Here is a 27637-nt window from a genome sequence, read left to right on the forward strand (position 1 = left end):
CTCTGTCTTCTTTTCTGCAATTCCAGCTGGGGCCCCAGGATCCTTCTCAGCTCAGTGTTCAGGTACGGTATTGCCGATGGCACTTGGTCTTACTTGGCTTGAGATGGACAAAGCTAAGACAATGGAAAAGGGGGTCCATTCACCCTGCTTCCCCTCCTTTTCTGAGGGAGGGTCTCATGTTCCTCACACTAGCCTTGAGCTTACTATTCAAGCTAGCCAAAGATCTTCATCTTCTGTCTCTCCTGTCTCTACCTCTCAATTCTGAGATTCCAGGTCTGCACCATGGTGCCCAGTCATGTGATGCTGAGGTTCAAACCCAGAGATTCATGCGCCTTAGGCAGCAGTCTGCCAATGGAGTTGTTACCACAGCCGAGAAAAAGAAAATTTTGAGCCGCATTATTTTTGTACCATGGCTCCCATTAATGGAAGGCTTACTATCGTCCAAGTACTATGGTCTGATTCTAAAATGTCTACACTTACTTTATCTTTAACATCACTCAGTGCAGAAGGTAGTATTAGTTTTCCATCCATATAACTGTGAAGCTATAGACAAGGAAACACAAAGGAAAGTGGTAAAAAAAAATCACAGATGGAAATTTCCAGTGTTGAGATCTGAACCCACATATCCTGTCTCAGAGAATAGAAAGGGGGATAAAATTACTAAAATAATAATAAAAACTAATCAGAAGAACAAGTAAAAAGAGAAAGGAAGCAATATGATGTTTTCTATCATCACAGTCAGCTTTGATTTGAAAATGTCTCTGATCACATATGCAAGTATGTATAGTGTGTAGTGCTATTCTTGGTTATATTCCATTGCAGATTATATAGATGTGTGTACACGTGCACACACTTTTCTGCATGTTAACAACTTATAGCAACATAGTGAACACAAGTGAACCTTTTTTAAATACAAGGAAACACTCTAAAATTTGACCTTTTCCAATTATCCTAGTGAAAGTCCACCTGCTGAAGGAAAGATGCGGGTAAATGTCAGACAGCAGACCACAGACTGCTGAAAAGGTTACGGCACAGCAAAGCATCTCCACACTGCTTTAGCTCAAGACATGGTAATAAGGAACTTAATTTATTCTGATTAAAAATTCTTCTTTCGGTGGTATGAGAGTCTATTTTCATGGACACCAATTAGGAACAAAATGCCAAGTTCAAGACTTACTTCCTGAATGTCAGCATCAAGCTTCCTCTCTAGGGATTTAGAGGAAACATCTGGGATGTTCTTGTGTTTCCTAAAGGGCATGTCTATCCACCCACCTCTGTTCACTCTCCCTACTGTTTGCCAACAAGGAAGAACAGCCCTTGATTCCAAGTGGACATAAGAAACAAAACTTTTGTATATACCCATGACTGTGGTCTGAATATTTGTATCTGCCTCCCAAATTCAGGTGTTGAAATCTGAACCACAAGGCAGAGATACCTGTAGAGATAACTGTGATGGGTGACATGGATTATCAACTTGAACAAACTTTGGGCATATCTATGTTGGCATATCAAGATTGGACTAAGTTAGGTAAAGAGATCCACATTAAATGTGGATGCGATTATTTCATGTGCTGGGATCCCAGACTACATATAGAGAAAAGGGAGCAGAGCTTGGACATTCATCGCTCTGCTTCGTAACTGCGGATGAAAAGTGATCTGCTGCTTTACACGCCCGCCACGTCCAGACGACGAGCACAGATCCACTCCTGTAATCACAATCATGGGACAGGGAGTGCAGATACACTCCTGTATCAACAGTGAACACAGACACACTGCTGCAACCACACACAGTGACACAGACACACTTCTGCAATCACACCCAGTGACACAGATACACTCCTGCCACCATGAGATAGTGACACAGACACACCTTGCCTCTCTGTGTTTGTCAGAACATCAAAGAAAGAAAGGAAACCAGAGTCCTGGAAAGAGTTAGTGATGATCAGAGTCAGAGAGGTCATGATATATATCCCAGAGAATAGCATGGCCCCATCTACCATGCAAGGACACAGTAAACAAGGATGTTCATGAAGCAGGAAATAGTCTCTCCCCAAACTTACTCCTCTCCAGAGTGTGGAAAGTGCAGGCGCTATTCACAAGCAGTTCATTTTAGTGACATTGCTTAATAGTGGCCCAAACTATTGGGCTGCTTCGTAACTGCCTCCTAACTGCGGATGAAAAGTGATCTGCTGCTTTACACGCCCGCCACCTCCAGACGACGAGCACAGATCCACTCCTGTAATCACAATCACGGGACAGGGAGTGCAGATACACTCCTGTATCAACATCTGGAATACATCTTTCTCCTGTTTTTCTTTCACATCCCAAGAAACACTGTAATTACTTATGATAATAGCTATTAGCATTTGACATCTTTCCTTTTCCATGAAACAAAATGGCTTTTAACATGTCATCTCTAAAAGTTTGAAATATATTTCTTGTAGACAGGATATGAATCAAAAACTCTGTCATCCACTCACTGTAAATACCTATAAAAATAGCATAATATTTAAAAAGAATAATCATGCTGCTAGATAGCATAAACTTAGTCACACACAAATCTCTGTAAAAGTTGATTCCAAAAGAAGAGACAGTTTTTAGTTATGACCAACCTTATCACTAGAATGTGTGTGTGGTTCTTCAAAGTTGGTTCTACTGGTATCTAGAACTAAACTAAAAGGCTTTAAATAAAGTGTGGAGTTGAAGATTATAGTTGGAAATAGCTATAGCAGATGGATCAGGTCCACTTTTGAAGATTATATGCAGCCCCTAGACATGGCTTTTTATAACAAAAACTAAAATCCAAATGCAAATAGGTGTACTTAAATAAAAGCCTGAAAGATTTAAAAATTGAAAAATTATCTCTGGAAAGTTCTATAGGTAGTGCAAACATGGATAACAGAGAAAAATACACACACGGACACATTCATATGCACACATATTATGCACACACAGATTGATGCACACACACATGAACAAACACATACACACACACACACAAGCACACACACACACACAGGTACAAGCACACGTATTTAAATACATACATAATAAGACAGAAACTTTGAGTCCAATTAACCTAAATATCTGTTCATGATTATCTGCTTTTTATCAGACTTAAAGCAAAATATTTAAATTGAATTATTCTGTGAGTCTTTTTTTCTTAAGGCTCAATATCACAGAAGGTTGTTATTAAATAAACCTGTTTGTTGGTCTGTTGGTTTGCTTGTGTTTTGTGACAGGAGATTCAATAATGAGCACTTGTGAGTAACCAAACAATTCCCTTCTCCCCTGTACCTGCATCCACTTGGAAGCAGATCTTCCCCTGATCATTGCCTTCCTCATCAGAGGCCGTCGTCTACTTCAAGGGGACCTTGAGCGCTGGGTACAGGCCAGAGTTTCTTATTAAGAGAGTAAACACGCTATGAGACTGAACCTCCAGCCAGTGGAGACTAGCAGTAAGGGTGAGGGAGCTGTGAGCTCCTGACTCTGGCATTTCTATTTACAAGTTATTTATACTCTAAGAACTTGGGTTTTGTCTCATTTACAAAATTAAGTATATGGTTTTTATAAGCATGACGTTTGAGTAAGTTAGATAATGGATGTTGTGGTGATATTGTCAGTTTGACACAATCTTGAATTATCTCCGGAGGGAGTCTCAGTGAGAAATTGCCTATGGTCCAGACTATCCTATGAATATTTTTATGACAGATTATCTTAGTTATGTTTATTAATGAGGGCAGGTCAGGCCTCCTGTGGGTGGCACCATCCCCTGGGTTTGGGCCCTAGACTGCATGATTAGGGAAAACAAGCTGAGTAAGGCTCACGCATGCACTCGTGTCTCTCTGCTCTTGCTATAGTGTGAAATGACTTAGCTGACTCTAGTTCCCAGAGCATGGGCTTTTCTACTGGGATGGACTGTGACCTGGAATTGTGAGCTAAAATAAACCTAGCTATCCATAAGTTGCTTTCTGCTTTTGAAACAACAGAAGTGAAACTTTGGTAGAAAACAGGTGTGAGAGGCTGGCACAAGGTACAGGCTCAGTAATCCTTTCTCCCAAATTCGTGATGTCTCAGTCTCATTTAAGTTCAGATACTAAGGGGTAGGTTCTGGTAGTTCATTCCACAGGCCTAGAACATGAGCTAGTTTCTTACCAGACAAGAAGCAGCTTCATGGAGAAGGATTAATTTTAGCTCATGGCTTGAGGAGTATAATTCCACCATGGTGGAATCTCATGCTATGTTGCTGGACCCATCACATCATATTTGAGCAAGAAACACGGAACACTCATAAGGCCGGACCTCTGAACTCTGTGCCCTGCTTTCCAGTGGTTCTCTTCCTCCAGCAAGATCAGTGCTTGCAATCCCACAAGGCTGCTCACAGTCAAAGACCAAACATGGGAGTTTGTCTGCAAATCACTCAGAAATGGTACAGAATTGTGCTGTCAGGGAACCAAAGAATTACAATATTTGGGACTTTGACACAACTCTAATAAAAAAGTTATTATTGAATAGTAACTTTTAGCCACAATTTTAAAAGTCATAATAAAGAATTTTTGAAGAGTCACATTAATTACCAAAGAAGGCAAGCATGTTGTATATGTGTGTGCACACAGATGTACATAAACATGCATGCACACATGTATGAGAACACACACACACACAAACAAACCATATACCCTAGCCAAGAAAACTATTTTCACTGTTAAGTGTAATGTTTTTAAACAGGTGAGGCAGAAAATTGAACACAGACATAGGCTTATTTTGTTTTGATTTTTAGACATGGTCTCATGTAGCCCAGAGAACCCCACCATGTAGCCAAGGCTGGCCTTAAGTTCCAGACCCTCCTCTGTCTGCCAAGTACTGATCTGACAGGACTTTGCTACCAAACAAGGCTCTAAAGAAAGTTGGAACGGGCAGTATCAATTATATTGCGTACCGACATGGTGGTTTAAATTACAGCACGCTTTAAATTGTTTTCTTCCGTATTCCAGGGTAGGAAGTCCCCAGATCAAAGCGGATGCTGCGACTCACTTTGTCAGGGGACCCGCCCAGGAGCACAGGGGACAGCATGAGCACACGCTAGGCCATGGAGGCCCATTCCTGAGCAGACAGAGGAGGCATTCACACCAGCACAAGAGTTACCCGCCCCCCCAGAAAGCTATTCAGAAACAAGCTCCAAGGAACTGAGCAGACTTCTCAGCAGTCTTTAGCCTCAACAATGCAGTTTAATCACCAAAAAAGCCTTGACATTAGGTCTCTAAATGATCCAAGTTATCAGTTAACATACTTTTTATCATTGGCACTTAAAAAAATAAGTCAGAAAATAATATGGCTTCAAGTGGATAAATAAATATGCACTTCTGAGGGGCCGTGCATCATCTGAAACTTTCCTCCAGTTTCGGATCTGAAGACAGTCTCTCCCCGAGTTTTCTAATGAGTTCTGCGAGGTCTTCTGTGTTCTGTGACTTCTCCTCAAGGAGTTCATAACGGAGACTTGAGATGTCTTGCTTAATTTCCTTCAGTTCCCCTATGAAGAGGAAGAGTGAAAAGAAATTAACTCTAAATGAGATGAAGTTAACTATGAATATGGAGTGCAAACCAATGATTCTAGGTTAGGATAAAGACTGTCCTGGCTGTATTTTGAATCTTTTCAAAGAAAACAGCTTCCCAATCAAAAAAAGGTTTCTATTTTCTCAGGTAAGAAAACTAATTGCACCAAAATTTTAGTTATCCAGAGACTTGGAGCATGGTGGTCGCACCCCTCACCTTTTCTAGACACCTCCACCAAGACCCCATAAAAGTTACAATGCTTCCTTTAGGTTGTGCAGTCCCTGGACAAACAGCTTGTGCCCCACGGTTGTATGCCTTTGATGGTGGTGATCACAGCTAACACTGACTGTTGCTTGACAAGATCTAGGATCGCCTTGGAGACTGACTAGCATCTGGACCAGAGTAAGTGCCATGGAAGATTCATCTAACCTCATCTAACCTGTGGGCCGCCCCAGTCTCTGGACAAGGGTCCCAGTGGGAGCAAAGGGAGAGTGAGCCAGCACAGCATCCGTTCCTTTCTGCAGACATAGGATAAGCACTGCCTCCGCCCCTCCCAGCACGATGGACTGTCCTTTTTCACTGTACTTCTCCAGCATGGTGGACTGTCCCCTTAAACAGTGAACCAGACTAAGCCGTCTCTTCCTTTAATCGCTTTGCTGGGCATGCTGCTTCAGCAGTGGGCAGAGCTACCAACACAGCTGGAGAGGGCTTATTCTCTCTGGCGTCCTGAGGCTCGTCCTGAGGCTCTTCCACCCGCAGGCCCAGCTCTCTCTCACCTCCAACATCCACACACAGGCCCAGCTCACACAGGAAAGTTTTGTCCTTGTGGTCAACTCACCTTCATTCACCTCGTCGCTCTCCTTGTCGATCTGGGCCTGCAGCACGTATCTTTTAATGAGTCTCTTCATGATTTTCTAGACAAGACAAGGAGAGATCCACTTCAGCATTACGTTCATGCAAATCTCCCCTTTGGAACAGGGTTCTCACCTACCTGTCTTTGGATGTGAAGGCTATCAAAGCTCAGATAGAATTTAGCTCACAAGGAGTATGCATCTCCACAATTCACTTTTCTTATGAAAGCAATTGTCACATTACTTGAGCTAATGACTCTAAAGTTAATTCTCAAAAAGAGGAAGATCATAGAACAAATGTTTAATTCTTTGTGCTTCTTCTTGTATTATTCGAAAGTAAAGCACAGACTTCCTGTCAGATAGTTTATGCAGAACACTTTGAGGAAGGAAGGAATTAAAGAATGTCCAGTCCCCCACCCTACAAAAAATCGTAGATACTTTTGATTGTACAGTTGCTTTAAGAACCACCAGATTCAATGAAATAAAGTTTCTCTAGTAACTTGGCTTGTGCATAACTATAAATATATATTAAATGTAAATTAATAGCCTACAATTGTACAGAACGTTCTTACATTACTACACCAAAACTTACTACATAAAACCCAAATTAAAAGGTAACTAATACAGTTCTGTGCTGAAGAAATTCACATGAGGATGTAGTTCAGTTTATAAATGCAATGTTTTTAACATTGTAAAAACATAAAAAGATGTTTTAATAGTGTTACTTACAAAAGGAAACCTTAAGTGTGCACCAATAGTGAGGTTTATCTTACTAAATTTTCATTTACTTATATGAAAAAATAATCCATTGACAGTCACAGGAATATATGTCAGAGTAAAAGCACTCACTATAGAACTATTATATACCTTCCTACTAATTCATGTGTATATATGACATATATTACAGCACATTAGCATTTATAAAATTGTATACATGCACACACATACACTGGCAGCAGATGTCTTTATTTCACAGTCGAAGAATGTGAGGTAAATTTTGCTCTGGTTTTATTTTAAAACCTTTAAGTTTTTCATTTAAAATCATGTATATGTATGTGTATCTGTGTTCACATATGTGCACAAGAGTGTAAGTGCCCGTGAAGGTCAAAAGAGGGGGTCAGATGCCCTGGAGTTGAAGTTATAGGTCATTGTAAGCTGTGTTGTGGGTAATAAAAACTGAACTTGATTCCTCTGTGCTCCTAAGAGGGGCCATTTCTCTAGCCCCTCTATCTTGTTTTGTAAGGGTGGCCTTCTAAAAAGAACCCAGACTCTAAGCTCTGTGATTATCTATTTATATATTCCCCCCTTGGAAAGTACCAGGCATGTGATATTTACTCCATAGGCACACATTAAACGGATGAAACCTTTGATATTGAAAATATCTTGATACTTCATTTTAATTTAACAGAGTTCAGAGCTTGAAAGCCTGAACTTAACCAATAGCTAGCTTTACATCTTAAAGTATGTTGTGTGTCGCGTCCAACCTCGCCGGCAAGGAAAGACCGGGGAGTTTCTTCCTTCTAACAGTTCATTTCGGGAACCTTGAACAAAGCTTATTTTCTTCTTATTGGCGGCCCCGAGCCCTCTCCCTGCTGCCTTATATAGCCTATTCAGCCCTGTCTGCCATAGAGAGATAGCACACTGCTTCCTCATTGGTGAACTAAGTCAATTCTTCATTAGCATGTAAGTGTGATAACAAATACAGCACACTGTGCATGTACTAAAGTAATTTATCACAAGAGAGCTGCATCCTGCCAGCGCCATCTTGTAATGCCAACAAAAGGTGGCTTACTACAGTTGTGCTTACCTGATATTGTCTTGGAGGGTTACTGAAACTATTTAAACGAAAATCTTCCGAGCTCCTTGTACTTGATTGTTTGTTGTGTGCCAGCTACAAAAAGAATTAGAAATTCTAATTTAATTTGTATTGTACAGTAATGTGTCAAGTACTGTGTTCCTCATGTGAGCTAATAGTCTGGTGCATTCAGATGAGCATATTGTATGTAAAAGCCCATTGGTCTTAATTCCATAGTACTCCGTCTTATAAGATATAAGAAGTGGTCCTTCAGGAGTCTTTAATCACTGCTGTGTTTGGAGCCCCTCAGACTTCCTGGCTCTCACAATGTTCTCCTAAGAGTCAGTTTTTAGCCTTGCAACAGGTAGGTGTGTGGTACAAGGGGAAGCAAACATGCTGGGGACTTTGTGGTGATGGTATCACCATCTGCTGTGAGAACACATCCGCTTGTCTGATTGACAAAACAGCACCTGCCCGAGATGCTCACCAGAACACCAGCGGCCTCACCAAACAGAACTCAGAAGCCATGGAAGCTCTAATGAGCCTATTTCAATTTGGGGATCTGGACAATGTTCCCTTCAGTTGTACTCCTCATTAAACTCCCATTGTGGTAACATTTTTAAAGAAAGAAAATGAATTTGGCAACACAAAATAATTGTGGTAATGCTAAGAGACTGACTAAGAACTTTTTCATGCATGTTTTTTCAAGGAGAAAAAAATGATTTTGTTTTACAAATAAACATGAGGATTTGAGAAAAACAGAATACTTCTAAATCTGTATATCATGGGGATAAACCATCTTCCAATGGAATAAAACATCTCCAACAGTCTGAGAAGTCATTCATGGTTTAGTTTTCCTAATGACATTTTAGCACCACGCCTGGTCCCTAAGCCCTGCATGTGGATAGCAGTTCCCTACCCCATTCAACTATCCCAAATTCTCCTAATCAAATGCATCCCTGTGGAGGGTAAATGAGAAAAACTACTTCAACTAACAATTTATAATCAGGCAGGTATTAACTCATACCAATCCTTTTCTGGCTGGTTCTGCTTTGAAGACATAAATATGTTATTTCAGGACATAGTATTATCATTTTCCAATACATCAATACAAGACAACTAATAGTTATTTGAAAATTGAATCAGGCAATGAAATGTGTAAGAGGAAATGTACTCAATGTGCAAAGAAGCATTGTTACCACTTGGTGGCACAAAAATCCTACTTTATGATATGGTCCCCCGCTCAGTTGCCTAGCTGGCTCTAAGCCTAGAGAATTGCACAGCAGCAGGCTGGCCTTTTACCTCATACAAGGGAATTCAATTACCAGTCTGAAGAATATTTAAAAATTAGAGATGTAGGCACAACACGGCACAGAGGACTGAGTGCAAGCTTTGTTCTTACTATCTGTAAATATTCACTCTCTCCAGTTCAGAACAAAGCATAGGTTGCTCTTTAGAAAACTTTATATTTTTTGCATATTTGGAAGAAATGGATCAAATACAGGACACTTTACATAGGCTATATTCCATCAAGTTCATTTCTGCATGTAGGAAGTTCTGGAAGTCTTCACCTTGTAAGGATTAAATTATCAGCAGCCAGGAATAACCAAGGAAATAAAAATGTGGAGGTTATATACTCAGGCCTCACCAAATGCAGAGGTGAGATGGACCACGTGCACTTTGCTGGTATGCATCCTGTTTTAGAACGAAGTGGCTGTGTGTGGGCTTGGATTTCAACTGCCACTCACCTAACACTGGAATTTAGTCAAAGTATTTTACCTATCTGAGCTCTGAGACCTCAGGTGCAGAATAGAGAAAATATTGCAAAAAAAAAGTGTGTGGATTCTGCAGCTTGGAATGGTAGGTGCTACCAATATCTGTTGCTATTGTTATACAGAGGCATAAGTATGTACTATATGGTTTGAAGTCTGTTCATAGTCCTGATCAGTTGATCCTAGGATACTCTGCAAACATTGCTTTTCACTCATGTGCCCAAGCCCGTAACTAAGAAACTTAGAGAATTACATAGTACTATTCCACCATAATCTCCTAAAGCCTTATTGTTCTTTTCTTTAAACAGGTTTGTACCACATAGCTCTGAGTGGCCTAGGACTCACTCTGTACACCAGGCTGGCCTTGAGCAGTAATCCTCCTGCCTCTGCTATGTGAGCAATGGGATTAGAAGCACGAGTTCCCACACCCTATTTCTCCTGAGCTTAATGAATACATATGTTTCCAAAACCCTCTATCACATATTCATGTATAAAGGAAAGATTGAGAGTTCTTCCAAGGTCATGTGGAAAGGCAGCCCAGCATTTGTTCTGCTTGCTTTTATAGATGATTTACTTCTCAATAGCTCCTGCCCTACATGATAGCTAAAACTACAAGTCCCAGATATAGAACCAATTAAAAACCACCACCGCCACCACCACCAACAACAACAATATTCTCACTGAATCCAGGGCAGAGCAAACCACCCCAAAGCTATGAAACCCACTCTGACATCAACAGCCTGGCAGTGACCTGTTTTGAAACATGAACAGAGCAGGAATTTAAAACATCACTCAGCATTAGCAAGTTTACATGTGTAATGGTGTATGGCAGAGGCTGATTTTCAGTTACTCTCTTCTTTGGCACTACGCGACTAAAAAGCTGATACTCTCCTCTGTCAAAGCCAGTAGGCACTGGAGATAAAGCATGTGACAGACGATAATGAACAGGTCTCGTCAGTTAGCTTTGAGAATAACTTTCACCTGAATCACCCTGTGATTCTGTGGTGCAGAACTGGGACAAGAGCCTTCCCATAGCTAATCAAAGACTGTGACTTCCGAGCAGTCAGAGAGAGGTCTCGAATAAAACACAAACTGTCATTCTAGGGGTCGACTTTATAAAAAAAGAATGAGCAGATCTATTGGGTAATGAAGACTCAACTATGGGTGTTTGAACCTGTATCTATAGGAGAAAGGCATGTTCCCAGAGGAATCTCCCTCAGCAACACTGGGAAAAGGTTATTTTCAATATCAATGGCTGATTTGAAATTAGTTTCTTAAATAAAATCATTTGAAAGCAGAGTCTCACATGGTAAGGAAAATTGGCATTTATGTTGATTTGATCATCCAGTAAGCAAGTGTCAAAGTTTGGGACATATTCAGAATTTCAGGGCATGTCACATGCAAAATAATGGGCTTTATTATGACCTGTACATATGTGTATCATGTGCTCTGCTCACTCCCTTCCTTGTTACCCTCTCTCACTCTCCATCCACACGCTGCTTCCCTCAACACTGGGGTTGGCTTGCCTATGAGAGAGGGAAAGGCACAGAGACTGCCTAGGAGAAAGCCAGCCCAGTTCCAGTGTCTAGATTCCAGAGGGCACAGAAGTCTCGGGTGATGTTTCCTGTGAGGCAGAGCACCCCATAAGAACACCATCATAGGAAGAGAGGGACAAGACTACAGCAAGAGGCTACCAGATGATCACAAAATTACCACTTTCCTGAAGAAAGACATTAATGTCACATGTCCGTGTCTGCCACAGTATACAACCACACAAAAAGGTCTTATTTTTAAATTGACATCAGAATCAACGTCCCGCCCCAAACTCCACAACTGGATCACTACAGTATTACTAGTTCTCCCTAGACATTCAGACTCTCTTCTTGGTCTGGGGACTGGTTACCATGCCATGGCCAGTATGACCTCACTGAGGAAAAAATGAGAAGAAGGAACTAACACAAAAGTGGCAAAACATACACCCCACCTTGTGCCTTGCTTCAGAGTTTATTTTGTTTCTTTTCATCTTCCTTCAAGACCATAGTTACTACAATAAGGAACCAGCCTGAGACATTCATGTAATTTGTTCAAATTCTTAGCAGGAGTGTAATGGGAAAATAAATATAATGATGAAGTGTGTGTGTGTGTGTGTGTGTGTGTGTGTGTGTGTACTGCCAAGCACACCCAACAGATACTAATGTTGGTGCCATTCCTCAGTTAATGTATGCTGGCTTCCAAATGGCATGACGATTTTCCATTATCATTACTGTTTTTCCACTTACTAATTGACTTATTTGCAATTATTTTTCCAGACACACCCATTTCCATTATTCAGCTGGACTCCTTTCATTTTCTGTTCAGACCCTTTCTCTAGGAGTTTAGGCCTGGTCTCAGCTCTGTCTCCGCACGTGACTATCAAATGTGTGTTTGTGTTTGTTCTTGCAGCAGCAATAAAAATAAAAAGTAGCTGCTCTCTTCTACTCCATCTCAGCCACTGCTGTAAGCACTTTATCTGCATTAACGGAGTAGATGCTCCAAATGCCTCTGGGATGGCGCTGTTTGCTGCCTATGTCTGCACAAGAGCAAGGAGCCATCCTGGTAGTGTGTCTTACAGCCGTTCACTATCATGAGGAAAGCCCTTATAAATATTCAAATGTGCTCTGTGGTTTCAGTGTTCTTGTCATAACATCAGCACAAGCCCAGGAGCAGGAAACTTCTGCTGTGAACCAACAGTGAAGACTCCTGTTGTGAGTTGTGAGCCACATACTATTTCTGCCAAATTCTTCCCTTGCTTCTTCAAAATTCTTTAAAATGTAAGCACACAGTGACATACACATGTACACACACACACACACACAAATACATACAGCATGCATATACTCACATGTGCATGCACACATGCATGACACACACATGTGCACACACACATACAACATGCATATACTCACATGTGCATGCACACATGCATGACCCACATGTGCACACACATGCACATACAACATGCATACACTCACATGTGCCTGCACACACATGCACACATACACATACAACATGCATACACTCACATGTGCATGCACACATGCATGACACACACGTGCACACACACACACACACACACACACCATGATCTATGTCAGTCAGAACAAAGCAAACTGAGGACCAAGCACAGCTGAGTTGAGTGCTTTGTGAGTTCCTTCCACTCCCCCAACCAACAGAGCAGCTCACCACAGAGAAAGTGGACTTTGGGGTGGTCTTGAAAACATCATTTCACTCTATGTCTCTCCTATCTGAACCACCTGAAAACGCCTCTTGTCTCGGTGGGAAGAGAAGCACAACTCTGAATAGCAAGACTGGGCCAGTTCCTCACAGCCCTGATGCTGACTGCCATGAGCGCTGAAGGTTACTACCACTTCACCTTCTGCAGCTCGCTTGCGGGCCCCACCTGCAAACTAAAGCCTCAGGCTGCAGCGGGCCTCCTGGGTTCCTGGGGGTGTCATAGCCACGCCTCCTTCCTACCACCCTTCCTGCTTGGGATCCTGTTCCACAAAACTTCTTCCAGATAAAATTCCTAATCAGAGTAGGGCTTCTGAAAGCCCTAGGAGTGCTTAATCTAGACCTGCCCATCAGCTTCTGGTTTAAAGTGGGAAATGGTCGACAGACTCACGGCTGAGGTGGTAAGAAGGGCTGGGGATCATGGTCACACTGACCTTGAGAATATCCGTGCTTTGGTGTAAGACATAAAATATCCAGTTAAAGGTCAACAGCAGAGGCTCCCTCTCAGGCTTTGCTTTCCTTGGGGGCAGCTGCACAGCACATTTATAGCCAAATGCAATAACAAAAGTGGAGTAGAGGTGCTTTGGGGATTTAGCTAGCTAACCAAGCTTCTTGGTACACATGCCCCTCGCATAACTCAACAGGGAACAAAACAATGGTAGGTAACGCTGTCATCTTGTGTCCCTGACAAGAAAACTCCTAGAGAATCACAGCCACTCACCCTTAACAAGCCCCACGTGCTGTCCCACCGGGGCAGGTTAAACGAGAGGAGAAAAACGAAAACAACTATCTTGCTTTGTCCATCAAGATTTGGGTTTTTTATTATGTGAGAGTGAACACAGAGCCTTGCTGACAAATTGCCCTCTGGATTTGTTTACTGAGTTCCTCTTTAGTGTCTGTTGGAACCCTATGACCTACAACTAACAAGGAAGGAAGTAAATACCCTTATCACTGAGGATTTGCTGTCTTCAATTTAGGAGGCTGGTGTGTCTGGAAATACCTAGCTCATTATGAACTGTCCTGGCCACACATCTGTTGAATCCCCTCACGGCACCTTTGTAAACAGCTTCTTGCTGCCTGAGAGCTGTGTCCTGCTCTTCACTTGAGCCTCAGTGTAGTTAACACTTACTGTCCAATCCAGTGCCTCCTTCCTATCATTAGCCTTGTGCCTCCCTACCCATCAGGACCCACAGATTTGAGGTTAATAGGTAGTTTACACATACACTAATTTCCTTTTGCAAAAGAATGTAGATGCATCCTCACAACTCAACTACTAAGTGCTTGAACGTTGTTGTTGTAGTAGCAGTTAATAATATTAATATGGCTGTTGTCTATTTCCTTTACTTTTTAAAATGTGCATTAATGCTTTACCTGCATGTATGTCTGTGCCTGTGGATTCCAGAAGAAGGCATCGGATTCCCTGGGAATGGAGTTACCAAAGGCTGTGGGCCACATATGTGTCATTAGATTTGAACCTGAGTTCTCTGGAAGAGCAGCCTAAGCTCTTAACCACTGAGCCATCACTCCAGCGACTGCTGCCCACCCCTTAATGCTGCTTCCAAACACTGGTTCTTTTCTCTGACAAGATAATTCCAATCCTGGGATACCTAGGTGTGTTCCTAGTTTCAAGTATTAACTTACCTGATTTTTGTCAAATGAAAATTTTGAAAGGTCTTCATGACTTCCCAAAATTCCAAATTTCTTTTCTTCATTTCTCTTTAAAAGATAGATATTAAAATGAGTCCAATAACAGGGCCAATTTTTACTCTTCAATCTATATCCCAAAATCTATCTACATGTTTTACTGACAGACATATATTCTTTTTGAGTCTTCCTTTTGGCAAGTGCTTGGACATTTATTTAAACACTAATTTTGCTCATGTTACAATTCTTATCAAACCTTACAACTGCATATTTAGTTACCTTGAGTAAAATATGTTTTTCCACTAACCCACTGACTCCTATAAATCAGACATCTGGAGGAAGACCATAGATGCGTGCCTCCCCCAAATTTCTGTGCACAATTATTTTGAATTTTAAAACCACTTTCTATATTGATCTGATGTAATCTCTGCTATGCAGATGGAATTTGGGTTCCTACTGCTGGAGAGGAAACCTGAGCCCACAGAGCTTGTACCCAACACAGAGCCCCATAGTCAGAACAACTATGGAAAAGTGTTTGCCTTCCACCTAGTTACAGTCAATGGTAGACTCTTAACATTTCAAGAACCCTCAAATCGTTCTGTTCAATGGGCCACCCAGTCCAGGGAAGAACTTCTCTGAGTTCTTACTGTCAGATACTCACAGTTTTCTGATTGGCAACAGTTACAGGGGCACCCCACTTCCTAAGATTACCCACCACTCTGCTGGGTAGATCTTATCATTATGAGTTTGTTCTTTATAAAATTCAAATTGAACTATTTATAACTTTTGCTCATTGCCTTACTTCTCAATTTTTGAAGAGACAAAAATGCCTATAATCTCTAACCAAAATGAATATTCTAAAAAGATTCTTGTTCCTTTCAAACTCCTTTTTTAGAAGAAACTGGCAGATACCTTAATTATTCACATACACTCTATGCATAGCTGTCCCCACTCTGACCCACCTCTTCTTAAAGTAGCTGGAAACTTAAAAAAGAGCCTTGGTATGATACTCAGCAGCCAAGAAGGAGCCTTGTGCAGGGCATACATAGCTCTGTGTATATGTTTGAGACATAGCCCAACATGCTGTCTGCCTCCTACCCCATCACCTGAACACTAGTATTGGTCTGTTTTTCTTGAGATCAATTTGCCTGCAAGGTTTCTCATTTCTAGTCAGTAATCTTAGACCTTTCTTCATCAAGCACTTGCTGCAGACACCGGTCCTCCATATTCTGTGTGAGTAATTATTCCTGAATCTGTAATGCAGACGTTATGTCAGAGGCAGCCTGGCTCCTATCAGCTGTTCATAACTACTAATATTTCACTAACAGTGAAGTGAGAAACTTGGGCATCAAGAGCTCAGTAAGGCTCCAAATACTCTCACTTTCAGTATCATACAATGCATTGAATTAATTACATTTCATGGATTTTTCTTATACTCATTTTAGATCGGAATTGTCCAGTGTGTCCTTGTTAGTCAACAGACCAAGAAGCACCATATATGTAGTTAAGAGGAATAAGAATGGCAGTACCTCATTCATTCATGGACAGCTTCTTTAAAAGGGTATGCTCAGTTGTTATCATGATGAGAACAATTATGACCATAGAGATTTATTGATCAAGCCAATTACCTTGTTCATCTCTGCATCTTCTTGGAAACCTTTCTTATGACCCTGGATGAGCTCAGATATCCATTTCTTAAGTTTCAACAGGAGATAAAGCAGGGACTTTGGACTTGGCACAAGATTGAAGGGGACAGGAAGTGTTCTTCCCTCCTCAAAGTAGGAAAACCACAGTTTGGCCCTTGCAAACTTCCACTCCACATCCGCATCATCCTGTACAAATGTTCAACATGGATACAGAATTATCAAGTTCTAGTAACAGCACATGGCCAGAGAGAGGAGGCAAAGTCTACAAAGGGCCCAGGACTCCCAAGACTGAGAACTCCATGGCACACTGAAGCCATGTTCCTTCTAAAGTCTGCTTTAGACTCTACTAGGCTTCCAGGACAGCCGACCTCAAAACTCACGAGTGTTTATAAACACCATGCAAGACATCAAGTCATTTTCTTAAACTCTGAAGAACCCCGTGGAAGGGGATTCTTCACTCAGTCATTTATTCATTCAGAGTACTTCTGCAATACAAACTCACATAATCATCACTAACTTGAGAATAGATTAATTCTAAATATATTTCAGATTTGAACAGTAATATTATTTCTAAACCTTTTTTTCTTTTTTGGTATTGATATTTTTAAAAATGGAGTCTTACTGAATAGCTAGGCAGGTCTGAAACTCATGTTAATCTATCTGCCTCAGTCTTACAGATATTGGCATTATAAGCTTGTGCCATGACATCTGGCTGCTGGTAATAACTATTGTCTAAAATAAGAATTCATCACTAGGCACAATAGCACATGGACCCAGAAGGTAGAGGCTGGAGGAACAGGAGCTCAAAGTCATTCACTGCAATGCATAGAGTTCTAGGCTAGCTTGAACTACAAGGACTTCTATCTGCACAAAAAGTAGAACACCAAAACATCACAAAAATAAAAGTTCACCTTGTTACAGTATTTTAAGTTTTAAGAAACAGTGACACATTAGACACGGCCACCCCTTGGGTTTGCTGACTTAGCTTATCCTATCAATACTGTGGGGTTTTGTTTTATAATTTTTTATTTTCAATATTCTTTGTGTACATTCAAAATGATTTTCCCTAAATTCTTCAACATTCTTTGACCAACATTGACCAGACAAGCAAGGAAAGTGGAGAAATAACAAAGCGGGTAGAATCTGCTTCATCTAATTGATTATTGATCCTTACACTACTTGAAAGATGTAAGCATGGACTATAAGATTATATAGATTTCATACCTCAATTTCCTGGAATGAACTGTTGATCATCGCAATTAACATATTTAGCAAAACAATGACCATTGTGACATTATAGACACCATATAAAACGTAGCCAATGTTTTCAATGAACTTGTGATTATAGTTGATGACCACTGATTTCACTTCAGAAAGACCAAATATAGCCCAGAACAATGTCTTAAAACTTTCCTCAACTCTGGGGAATCAAATAGAAAGAAGAATATGAGAAAAGATATGAGCACATAATAATAGTATCATCATAAAGCAGTTCTTTCAATTTCCTTACAAACTACTCATAAGAAATCAGAATTGCCTGAATTTTTAGTTTCCTTTCTGTAAAATGGGTAAAATAGCAGATCTGGGTTCATTGCAAAGATTTGATACAAAGACTCTGAAGTCCATACCATGAAGTTTAGCATTGGCTAGATGGTAAAAACTATTAGATAACTTCATAACTAACAGACATTTATATGTAAATGATTGATGGATTTGGCAAAGTTAAATGAATTACTTTAAAATACAACTTGTTAGAGTGATTTTAGTTTCTGGTTCATCTGTACTTCCATTCACACAAAATAAATAAAAAATAATATACCAGGAAATATGGCACTATACATATACACAACAGAACCAAAATTGTTGGGATGCCCTGGGAAAAATTAGGGAACTGTAGGCAAAATGGCTTGTACAGAGTTAAGTCTATATGTTTATCCCAGTTGGTTTAATTTTCCCTTCAAAAATGCACTTCAGTAGAATGTGAAAAAGAGTAGGTTACTCCTGAGATGTCATTTGTCATGTGACATGAAGACTCTGACATTTAAGACATCTATTGCAGCACAATATATTCAAGTGTGTATGTGTGGGGCACGGTGGGCAGGTAGGTGGTGGTGGTAGTGGTGATAGGCTCTGGGAACTGAACTAGGAGAACAGCTGTCCTCATACCTAGTGTTTGGCCGTCCTCCTTAATGAGAAAGGCACAGGTTTTAGGACAATGGTTGCTACTTAGCAAACATTGACAGCACTTATGTAACACTGTTTAGCTTTAGTGAGTTTTGATTTCTTCTTTTTCTGGATTGAAAATAATAAGGTATGTATGGGAGGTATTTGTCATTTAATCTGACTCTAAAAACATTATTTATCATTATTTTATATTGGGGAGGTTCCTTTATGTTAGTTTTCTTGCAGTTCACATTAAGATATGGATTGCTGATGCACAGCAAGATGGGAGGGCTGCATCAACGTGTAGATCTGCAACCATAAATGCTATTGGTCAAATGCCCTCCTAATCTCCTAATCTGCAGCCTCTACCATCAAGGTCACCAAGCGCCACATACGTTGTGAAGGCTTCATTCTGTTTTGCACCAATGTAGTAGGAATAAAGGTTGAACATTCCAATCATAAAGGCTACAAACACCATGATGAATATAACCATGAATTTGAAGATATCTTTCACTGTTCTTCCGAGTGAAATCTGCAGAGGTCCAAAGCTTTCATTTGCTGGTAAAATGTAAGCTATTCTGGAGAAACTTAAAACCACAGCGATTGCGTAAAGACCTTCAGAGATGATCTGAGGATCTGTAGGGTCCCACTTTATCCTGGCTAGAGAAAAAAAAGATCAGAGACAAAGATTATGGTAAGTTCCCATGGGTTGTTTATTTAGGTAAATTCTTTTCTGAGAAAATAAATGTATAATCACAATTCCCAAGTAAAACCTTGTGCTCGGAAGAATTTCTCAAGCATCTGTAGTATATTCTGACTTGACTGGGGTGCTTTGTTATAAATTCTCAGTATGGTATAGTACTGTAGACTAGTTGAGCAATGGATTCTGTTGATTCTATTGATAGCTACAAGTGAAAGAACTTACTCAAATTACCCCTCAGGTTCATTTCTAGCTCTCCAACAATTAGGTGGTTCTGCTCCTGTGGCTCTCATATGCCTTCAAAATTTAATATTTACATACAGACAGTGTTTTAAAACATTAGTACTTACTCAGTTGTAGCATTCATCATCTTGAACTATCACACAAAATACTGTCATTTGAGGCTTATCCTTCTTGGCAGTTAAACTTACTAGAAATACTTTTTATTGGCCAGTAAAACAGGCTTAGTTTGCCACAAATTTTTATATAATTCATTAATAATTTCTTCTGGCATTATTACATCAAGCCATTAAAACCCACTTAAGAGATCATTATGAATAAAAATGCAACACAGTGTGTAAGAAGCAGGAAAATATAATTATAATTTTGCATTTCCTTATTTTCAGAGAATTAGGAAAGGATAACACATAACTTATGAATGTTTTCTTTTTATAGTGTTTTGAGTATTCCCTATAAATAGATATTTTTGAGTATATTTTAGAAACTCTTTAAGGAAAAACAGGATTGAAATAAATATTAAGAATTCATAATGAGGAGGCTTTAGTGATATAGACATTAAACCCACAAAGGTGCCAGTAAAATGTTAATAGATTTCTTTCTAGAGCGTTTCAATAAATATTCAACAGGACTATATTTTTCCCAAGTCAAGTTTCTATGGGAGGGATGATTTTCCTTGGCAAATATTGAACTTTGTTTCCATTCCTTAGTCACTCTTCTCCTGGGGAGAAAAATAACTCACCTGGTTTATTAATCTGGGAAGGTATCACTGTCTGCTTTGATCGTGGGACTGGCATCATCAGCTTTAGTCTCATGGGGCTTCTCTGGTTCCCACAGAAGCATCCCTGAAGATCAACCACTTACTGCTATCCCCATGCCACCCCTCATCGAGAACATTGGCCTGGCCCAGTGCTGGCTGAAAAGTGGATGAGAATTCTTGCAACTTCTGCTACTCGGTCTTGGTGATCTGTCTGGCTCAGACTTCTACCCTTTCATCAGCTTTAGGGATGATGATTAGGACTCAACTCTTATTCATTTGTTTGCTTGTTTTATCTCTCAACTTATTCAATACCCAGTTAGAAATAGAACCATTACTATTTACTGAGAGCCCTCATGGAGACTTCAAATACTCTTTTGATTTGAAGCAGTTTACATGTCTTGAAAGGAAAATAGATCCAAATATAAACATTTTCAACTCGTGTGTATGTGGCTTCAATGTCACATATGTTGACATGCCATAATGATTAAATTAATATAATCAACATATCAATCACCTCACATACATGTTCTGTGTACTAAGAACATTTAAAAGTTACATTCCTCCCCAATTTTCCCATGCACAATAGACTGTTGATAACTAGAGGCACCATGCTGTATAGCATTTGTGGCTTGTGCCTGACTACGGAATCATCTTCTCTCTAACCCACAAGACTTGATTCCTGCCAACCACCAGTATGCTGTACTCCTATGAGATCACACATATAACTGACATCATGAGACTTTTTTCCATGCTTGCCTTGTTTCACATAGCATGATGTTCATAATGGTTTTGCAATAATCATCACCTTTCTTATTTAAACTCAAGTAGCATTTCATCATGTAGTTCAAAAGTGAACTTTACTATTTCAACATTTCACAATTACTGAAAATTTTTGATTAGACAAATGTCTAATGAACTCCTGCCATCAACATGTGATCCTGTCAAATGCTCAAACAAGGCCTGCATTAAGAAGCCAAGTGTGGTGGTGGTCATCTTTAACCATGATACCCGGGAGGCATAGGTAGGTGGGTGTTTGTGAGTTTAAGTCCAGCATGGTTTACAAAGTGAGTTCCAGGGCACAGTCAGGACTACAGAGAGAAACCCTATCTCAAAAAAAAAGGAAGAGGAGGGGGAGACAGAAGAGCAGAAGAAAGAGAAAAAGAAAAGGAAAGAGAAGAAGCAGGTATATCTGACTGACTGTTACTGCTCAAAGCTGTTCTTACAGAAGCGCTACAAATGGAGTGTGCTCAGGTCTATGCATTGGGTGAACAGTCAAGTGCATTTTAAAAAGTGAAAGAATCAACACGTTACTGAAATAGATAAAGGGCGGGGGGAGGGGGGGGGCGGGGGGACAGTGAACTCTCTGCTTTTTTACACGGCTATAGACAGAAGTGCAGCCAAAATAAGAAATTACTTTAGAAGGAAGGGGATGCTTTCATGGCATGGAAGACTGATTGGCTAAATACCTATTATAGCTCTTTCTGGATCACTGTCTATGTAATCCATCTATCTTAAACTAGGAAAAAATATCACGCTAGAGACAGGACTCAGTGTTTAAGAATGCTTGGTGCTTTTACAAAGGTCACAATTTCAGTTCCCATAAGTCGTGTTGAACAGCTCATGACCACCTGTAACTCTAGTTTCAGTGGATCTAACAACTTCTGGATTCTTTAGGTACTTGATCTTATATGGGAAACATGCACAAAGACCCATAAAGAAAAAGAAAAAGAAAATATAAAAATGCATAAATATAAGGAATGAGATAGTGATTCTCAGTGAATTAAATAGCTATCTAGTTGTTACAAGAGATAATGGGAAATGGTTCTTGTACTTAATAAGGGTTTCCATCAGGAGACAAAGAGGCAGAAAACACAATTGCCCAGATGCTGTTTGTCAAATATAGATGCTATCAATAAACAATTTTATGTGAAGTGGAGAAAAACTGATACTACTGTTGTCTCTTTCACAAGAAAATAGTTTATCTTCACTAGTTTAATCAGTACTATAAACTCACCCAGATTGTAGTATTTGACATTGTCACCCAGTGGAACTGTTGTCAAGTCCTTTAGGGTGTCATTTGCATCGATGATGCTTTGAGCTTTGGACGCATGCCAGAAGGCCATAAATCTTGCAATGAATGATGCTGCAAAGATTGCCAGCATCCCAAAGTCAAGCATATTCCACAACTCAAATAAGTATTCTTTGGGGCCTTGAGTCCAGATTTCTTTACATTCAGCCCATATCATGCCTGCATTAGTAAAGAGTTAATATAATAGATCAATTTCGTTCTGACTTTATCTCTTCCAAGAAGAACAATTGAAAAAGTCTCACCAGCTATCCAAAGTCCTGTAAATGTGCCCCAGCCTTCCTTCCCCACCCCCAGAAACTACAATCCAACAATATCAGTGAGCACCAGAAAGCAATCAAGTGATATTGATCACAAATCTCAAGCAAAATTCACTGAATTGGTCTTTTATTTCTAACAATGGAAAAAGTACTTAAGATGTTCATTATGATAACCCAAATACAACATGCCCACACATTCAAAATAGACATGCTCACACTTTCATAATGGAGTTATGTAGACATTGGATATGACATGATATAAATTACTGTGAGTTACAGGTCACAGGAACAGCACACTAACCTCTATATACAGAAACTTTGTTGACCATGAGCCTCAGCTACTGCCTCCTGAAAACCACTTCCACTCTTCCTACTGTGTGCTACTCCCCGTCAGACAGAGGAGCACATAGAACTCCTCAGATGGGGACTTCAAATATGAATGGTCTTGTGCCATTTCTCTTAGTGTGAATGAAAGTTTGGACACATCCAACCAAAGATGCTTTCTCCACTTCCCCAGCCCTCAGGGCTTAGTATGCCCCTGATTTGGCAGCCCTTGCCCTGTGACCCCTCCACATTGTTTTCCTCAGAAACAATTCTTAATAAATCACACTTCTTTCTATGTAAATATTGTTTATTTAGTATCTCTCTGTGTATTTTGGGATACCAGAACAAACACCATAAACTTAAGTTAAAAAATTTAAATGGCTTGCAGTTTGTGAACAAATTTTAAATGACCAAACTAAAAGACTCAAGGAAATTACAGTAACTAATTAGGATCAGTGTGCTAAGAGTAGTTGACATCTTTGGTGCAATTACTAACAATACTTCATGGTTTTACAAACATTTAATGCGGTGTTTAGGAGCATTGGTTGTGATATTTTGCTCCTTCAAGAACTGAGTGCAGAGTCATTGGCGAAGTGTTTGCTTTTTCTAGAATCCAACTCACAAAACGGGGATGCAAATTTGCTGGCTTTGCAAGACAATGTACAAATAAGAGGCATGTGTAAAATGTAGCGCACAGTACTGGCATTTGTGAAGAAACTATGGCAGGTACTTTCTGTCCTTCCTTCCCTGATTTGTTCATAATATTCACATATCCCATTTCTTTACTTGAAGACTATTACTTAATTAAAAAGAAGTTAAAAATGCCTTCTTGTCTGTCATCCCATCTCCTTTAGAGCACTGTGGGGAAATACAATTCACTCCCATGCTCAAGCCTTACCTCACAAGTAACTTCCTAACCTGACTGAGAGGTAGGATGCTCTCCCAACCTACAGCAACCCCTGCCCTAGTTCTCACAATCACCTCATGTCTGTCACAGAACATTTCAATCCGACACCCGAGGAGCCCTGTGGAGATGTGGAAAATGCCAGGGCCTCTGCTCAGTGCAGCACAAAAATCCAGAGAATGCGGTCTTACAGTTTCACTGCTCACTACTCGGGTCAGGCAAGTTCAGGCTAAGGAAGCATTAGCATTGACTTCCTAAGAACTCTCACAAATCTGTAACAGGGAATAATGTGAGACTCATATTCACACCCGAACAGTGAACAGGATGGAAAGACCTGAAGACATCTAACTTCTTGGTGTGATCCCCAAGTGTCTCCCAACCTCAACAAAGACTGCAATGATTGAGAGCAATACGCAAGGACTACTGGAAACTCAGTAATCTCATAGTCTAGTGATACACAGCGACCTCAGTCAAACTCACACAATCTGCCATTTTAAAAACTTTCCCTTCTTCCTCCTATCTTTCCTCCATCTTTTCTATGGTATAAATGGCATCTTGCTGTAGCTGACAAACCACAGCTAACATTCAAAGATATTCAGCTTAAAGGAAGTATGCCCATCTGCTTCCCTCTCTGCCATTCCTACCCCTGCCTGGGTTGTGGCTTAAGAACCTTTGACACTGCCCACACCTAGTGTGGCTTCTTCGCTACGCCAGAGAGTTCTCCATAGGGAGAATTTAAACAGCACTGGGTGAGTGACTTACTACTTCTGAGGAAGGCTTGCTCTGCTGCTAGATTGTGAGGACTACCTCTTGAAAGAGAATGTGCTGACCCGATGTCTGCTCTCTAGAGCAGTGGAGAGTATGTCAGCTCTCTCTACATTTGAATTTCTCTAAAGACAACCAACTTGTGTGGGGTTTTCTCTAGCAGAGCCATCTTAGCTGTGAAACTAAGGCAGCAAGGGCCTCAGTGTATCCCGCTTGCCCCTTCCTCCCAGGCATATTTCATCTTTCTTTCTCTCTAAGGGAGACCCCTCACCACCAATGGAATAAGGCTCAAGTTATATTGTTCCCCCTTCTTTCTATCACCTTCATTGATTAAAAAGTAACCCTCCCCCCCCCCCCCCGCCCAAATTCTCCAAGGAACACACTGTGGGGTCATTCATTCTACAATTGCTACTCTTCTGAGGATCACTCCTTGGGAGGCCCTTAACTCTACAGTTGCTGTGACAGGTACACACCCTCCTTTGTCAATCTTGCAGCCCCAGTCTCTATATAAGACAGTGGCATCCCTGACTGTGGTCTTACCCTCTTAAAGTCAACTCAGGATCATTTGTGTTTTCCCTGCAGCTCACTGGTGGTGACAAACAAGTGGCCCTTGAGCTTCTAAACATTAAGCACTCTCAAGCATGCCCCTGCCTCATGTTCCTCCTAGACCTTGCAGCAGCATGGGTGTGCAGTTACTCTGTCTTGCCACAAACCTCTTGCAATATCAGTTCTACTATTTGGCTTTTCAAATTTTCATCAAATGAAAATCACATAGACCTGCTTTGTGTTTTTAAAAACATGAGCATTTTCCATCAACTAATGTAACACATCCAGCCTATGACCCACATAGGAAATTTCTTCTTAATATTTCTTGGTTATGTGGCTTTCTTGCAAGAACAAAAAGACAAGAAAATAAATAGTAGTGTCAGAAACTGAACAAGGAACCTCACGTATACTACATGTGCATGGCTGGCTGTTTTAGTTTTATATTCTCTTCAAATAAGCATTGTGAGATAATTTCTGAAGTAAAACAAACATTGGCAGGGCAGTACTTCCATGGAAATGCTTTTCTTCATAACATTAAAGCTTAATTTAATATTCTCAGCTTTGGTTTCTTAGTAAAACGTATTTAAGTCTATACTAAAAATATCAAATTATAGGAAGAATGAATTTTGATGCAGAATGAAATGAAATTTCATTATCTCTAATTCTCTCAATAAAATTTCTTTCTTTTCAAAATTATATCTTGTACTTAAGAAGAAATCTCCTTTCTAATAGGAAATGCTCACCCTATGAAGAAAAACAGATAATACTCATTGAAATCTTTAATAATTATTATTTATAATTATTTGTAATTATCTGAAATTAACTAAGCCTGCCCTATGTGGCAATCTCTGTATTGCATATCTTGCTTATACTAATATATTAAAAATCTAGCTCTTAGTGTAATAAAATTAAGGCAATATAATAATATTTATCCTTAAGTTATACAAATATATCTCTTCCAGTTTTATCAATTAAACTAGAAAAGAAAGCATTAAAGAAAAGTCAAAATCTTGCAGTATGTCCAAGATTTGCCAATATTCTAGCAAAACCTAAGGCAAAACTGTTCTTTCAGGAAACATGTCAATGAAATGAAGTGGTTTAATGTGTTGAGTAACTCAGTAACTGTTGAGTTGCCTCATGATTAAGAATAATCATGTTTTAATTGTCATACTACTTCCTAATACTTCAATTGATCATCCATTGGGCTCCAATATGAAGAAGCCCAGAAGACATGGATGTCCTAGAAGCGACAGTTATTTCTCTTGGTGCTCAGATGGACAGCGGATGGAGCAGACCTTACGGACTCTTGGAGATTCTGCATAAAGACCTCTCATGTCTTCTCTTTATGCTCTACATAGTTCTACTGAGGGAATTTCATGCAGTCAAGGCCTTAAGAATCATGTGAGATTGAAGAATTTATGCAAATTTGTCTATGGCCAGACTTCTTCCAGGAGCCAAACTTCCTATGATTTACTTGATATTTATCCCTGGAAATGCTAAGACATTTCAAAGTTAATCAGAAATTTAACGAGCAACTTTTCATGCTTCCCATTCTAAGCATGGCCACCTTTAGTCTCCCCTTTAGAGGACGGCCACCACCACTCCCCATAGACACATAACAACTGCCAAGTTATTCACAGTTTAACCTTTTTGCTATTCTCAGGTCCTCTTCCATCCATACTAAACTCAGGTGACTTTCCTCCAATTGGGCTCACCGCTCCTTCAGTCCTCCCCCTCTACCTCAGACCGGTAGAAACATTTCTTAAATGTGCTCTGAACCCAGTGCCAACCACTGGAAACCACCCTCTGATCCTTTAACTATCTACATCTGTCACCACACACATGAAGCACCCTGATCCCTGCTAGGACAGGATCATAATCTCAAGTGGTCCAATCTTGTCGTAGTACCACAGCTCAACAACTAATGCTTCCATGACTTCTACGTCTTTACCCTTCAAATGCTTGGTCTGGTTCACACTTCTTTTCCCCAAAGTCTTAAAGGTGCCATTGATATTTAGGGAGAATTCCTGCTCATTCTGCATCCTACTTCATTCAGATGTAAATGTCTAATCTGTACTTGGGTAGCATCTTAAAAGTCCCCCAACTATAGCATTTTCTACAAATTAGATTTTATTGTTGACTTATTAATTTGTTAGCCAGATTACTTCCTGGAATGGAAAGAGTACATCCCATTCAACTCAGTGTCCTTATTACCCAGTGACACTCAATGGCTGTTGAATGTATTTACTCATAAATATTCATGAGACATCTTTGTAATTTGTGACAATCCACAGGTGTAATCGGGCTCTAAAGACAAATCAAATCTTGTAGTGCTTCATGCTGAATTGCCCCTCTTTCACA

General features: G+C 40.1%; 1 protein-coding gene across 2 annotated transcripts in view; it reads right to left on the minus strand.

Moving 5' to 3' along the window:
- Positions 1-5206: 5206 nt before the first annotated feature.
- The window catches only part of Trpc6 (transient receptor potential cation channel subfamily C member 6), a 112282-nt gene continuing 89851 nt past the window's right edge, over positions 5207-27637 (minus strand). For both annotated transcript variants that reach the window (XM_052189142.1, XM_052189141.1), the window contains 8 exons: positions 22406-22639; positions 19090-19354; positions 17756-17951; positions 16514-16717; positions 14883-14957; positions 8212-8295; positions 6392-6467; positions 5207-5530 (listed from right to left, as the gene is read on the minus strand). In XM_052189142.1, the coding sequence (XP_052045102.1) occupies positions 5379-5530; positions 6392-6467; positions 8212-8295; positions 14883-14957; positions 16514-16717; positions 17756-17951; positions 19090-19354; positions 22406-22639 (1286 nt within the window). In that variant the 3' untranslated portion in view covers positions 5207-5378. The remainder of the gene's footprint in view (positions 5531-6391; positions 6468-8211; positions 8296-14882; positions 14958-16513; positions 16718-17755; positions 17952-19089; positions 19355-22405; positions 22640-27637) is intronic.

The sequence above is a fragment of the Apodemus sylvaticus genome, chromosome 7, assembly GCF_947179515.1.
Source record: "Apodemus sylvaticus chromosome 7, mApoSyl1.1, whole genome shotgun sequence".
In the NCBI taxonomy this organism is placed as follows: Eukaryota; Metazoa; Chordata; class Mammalia; order Rodentia; family Muridae; genus Apodemus; species Apodemus sylvaticus.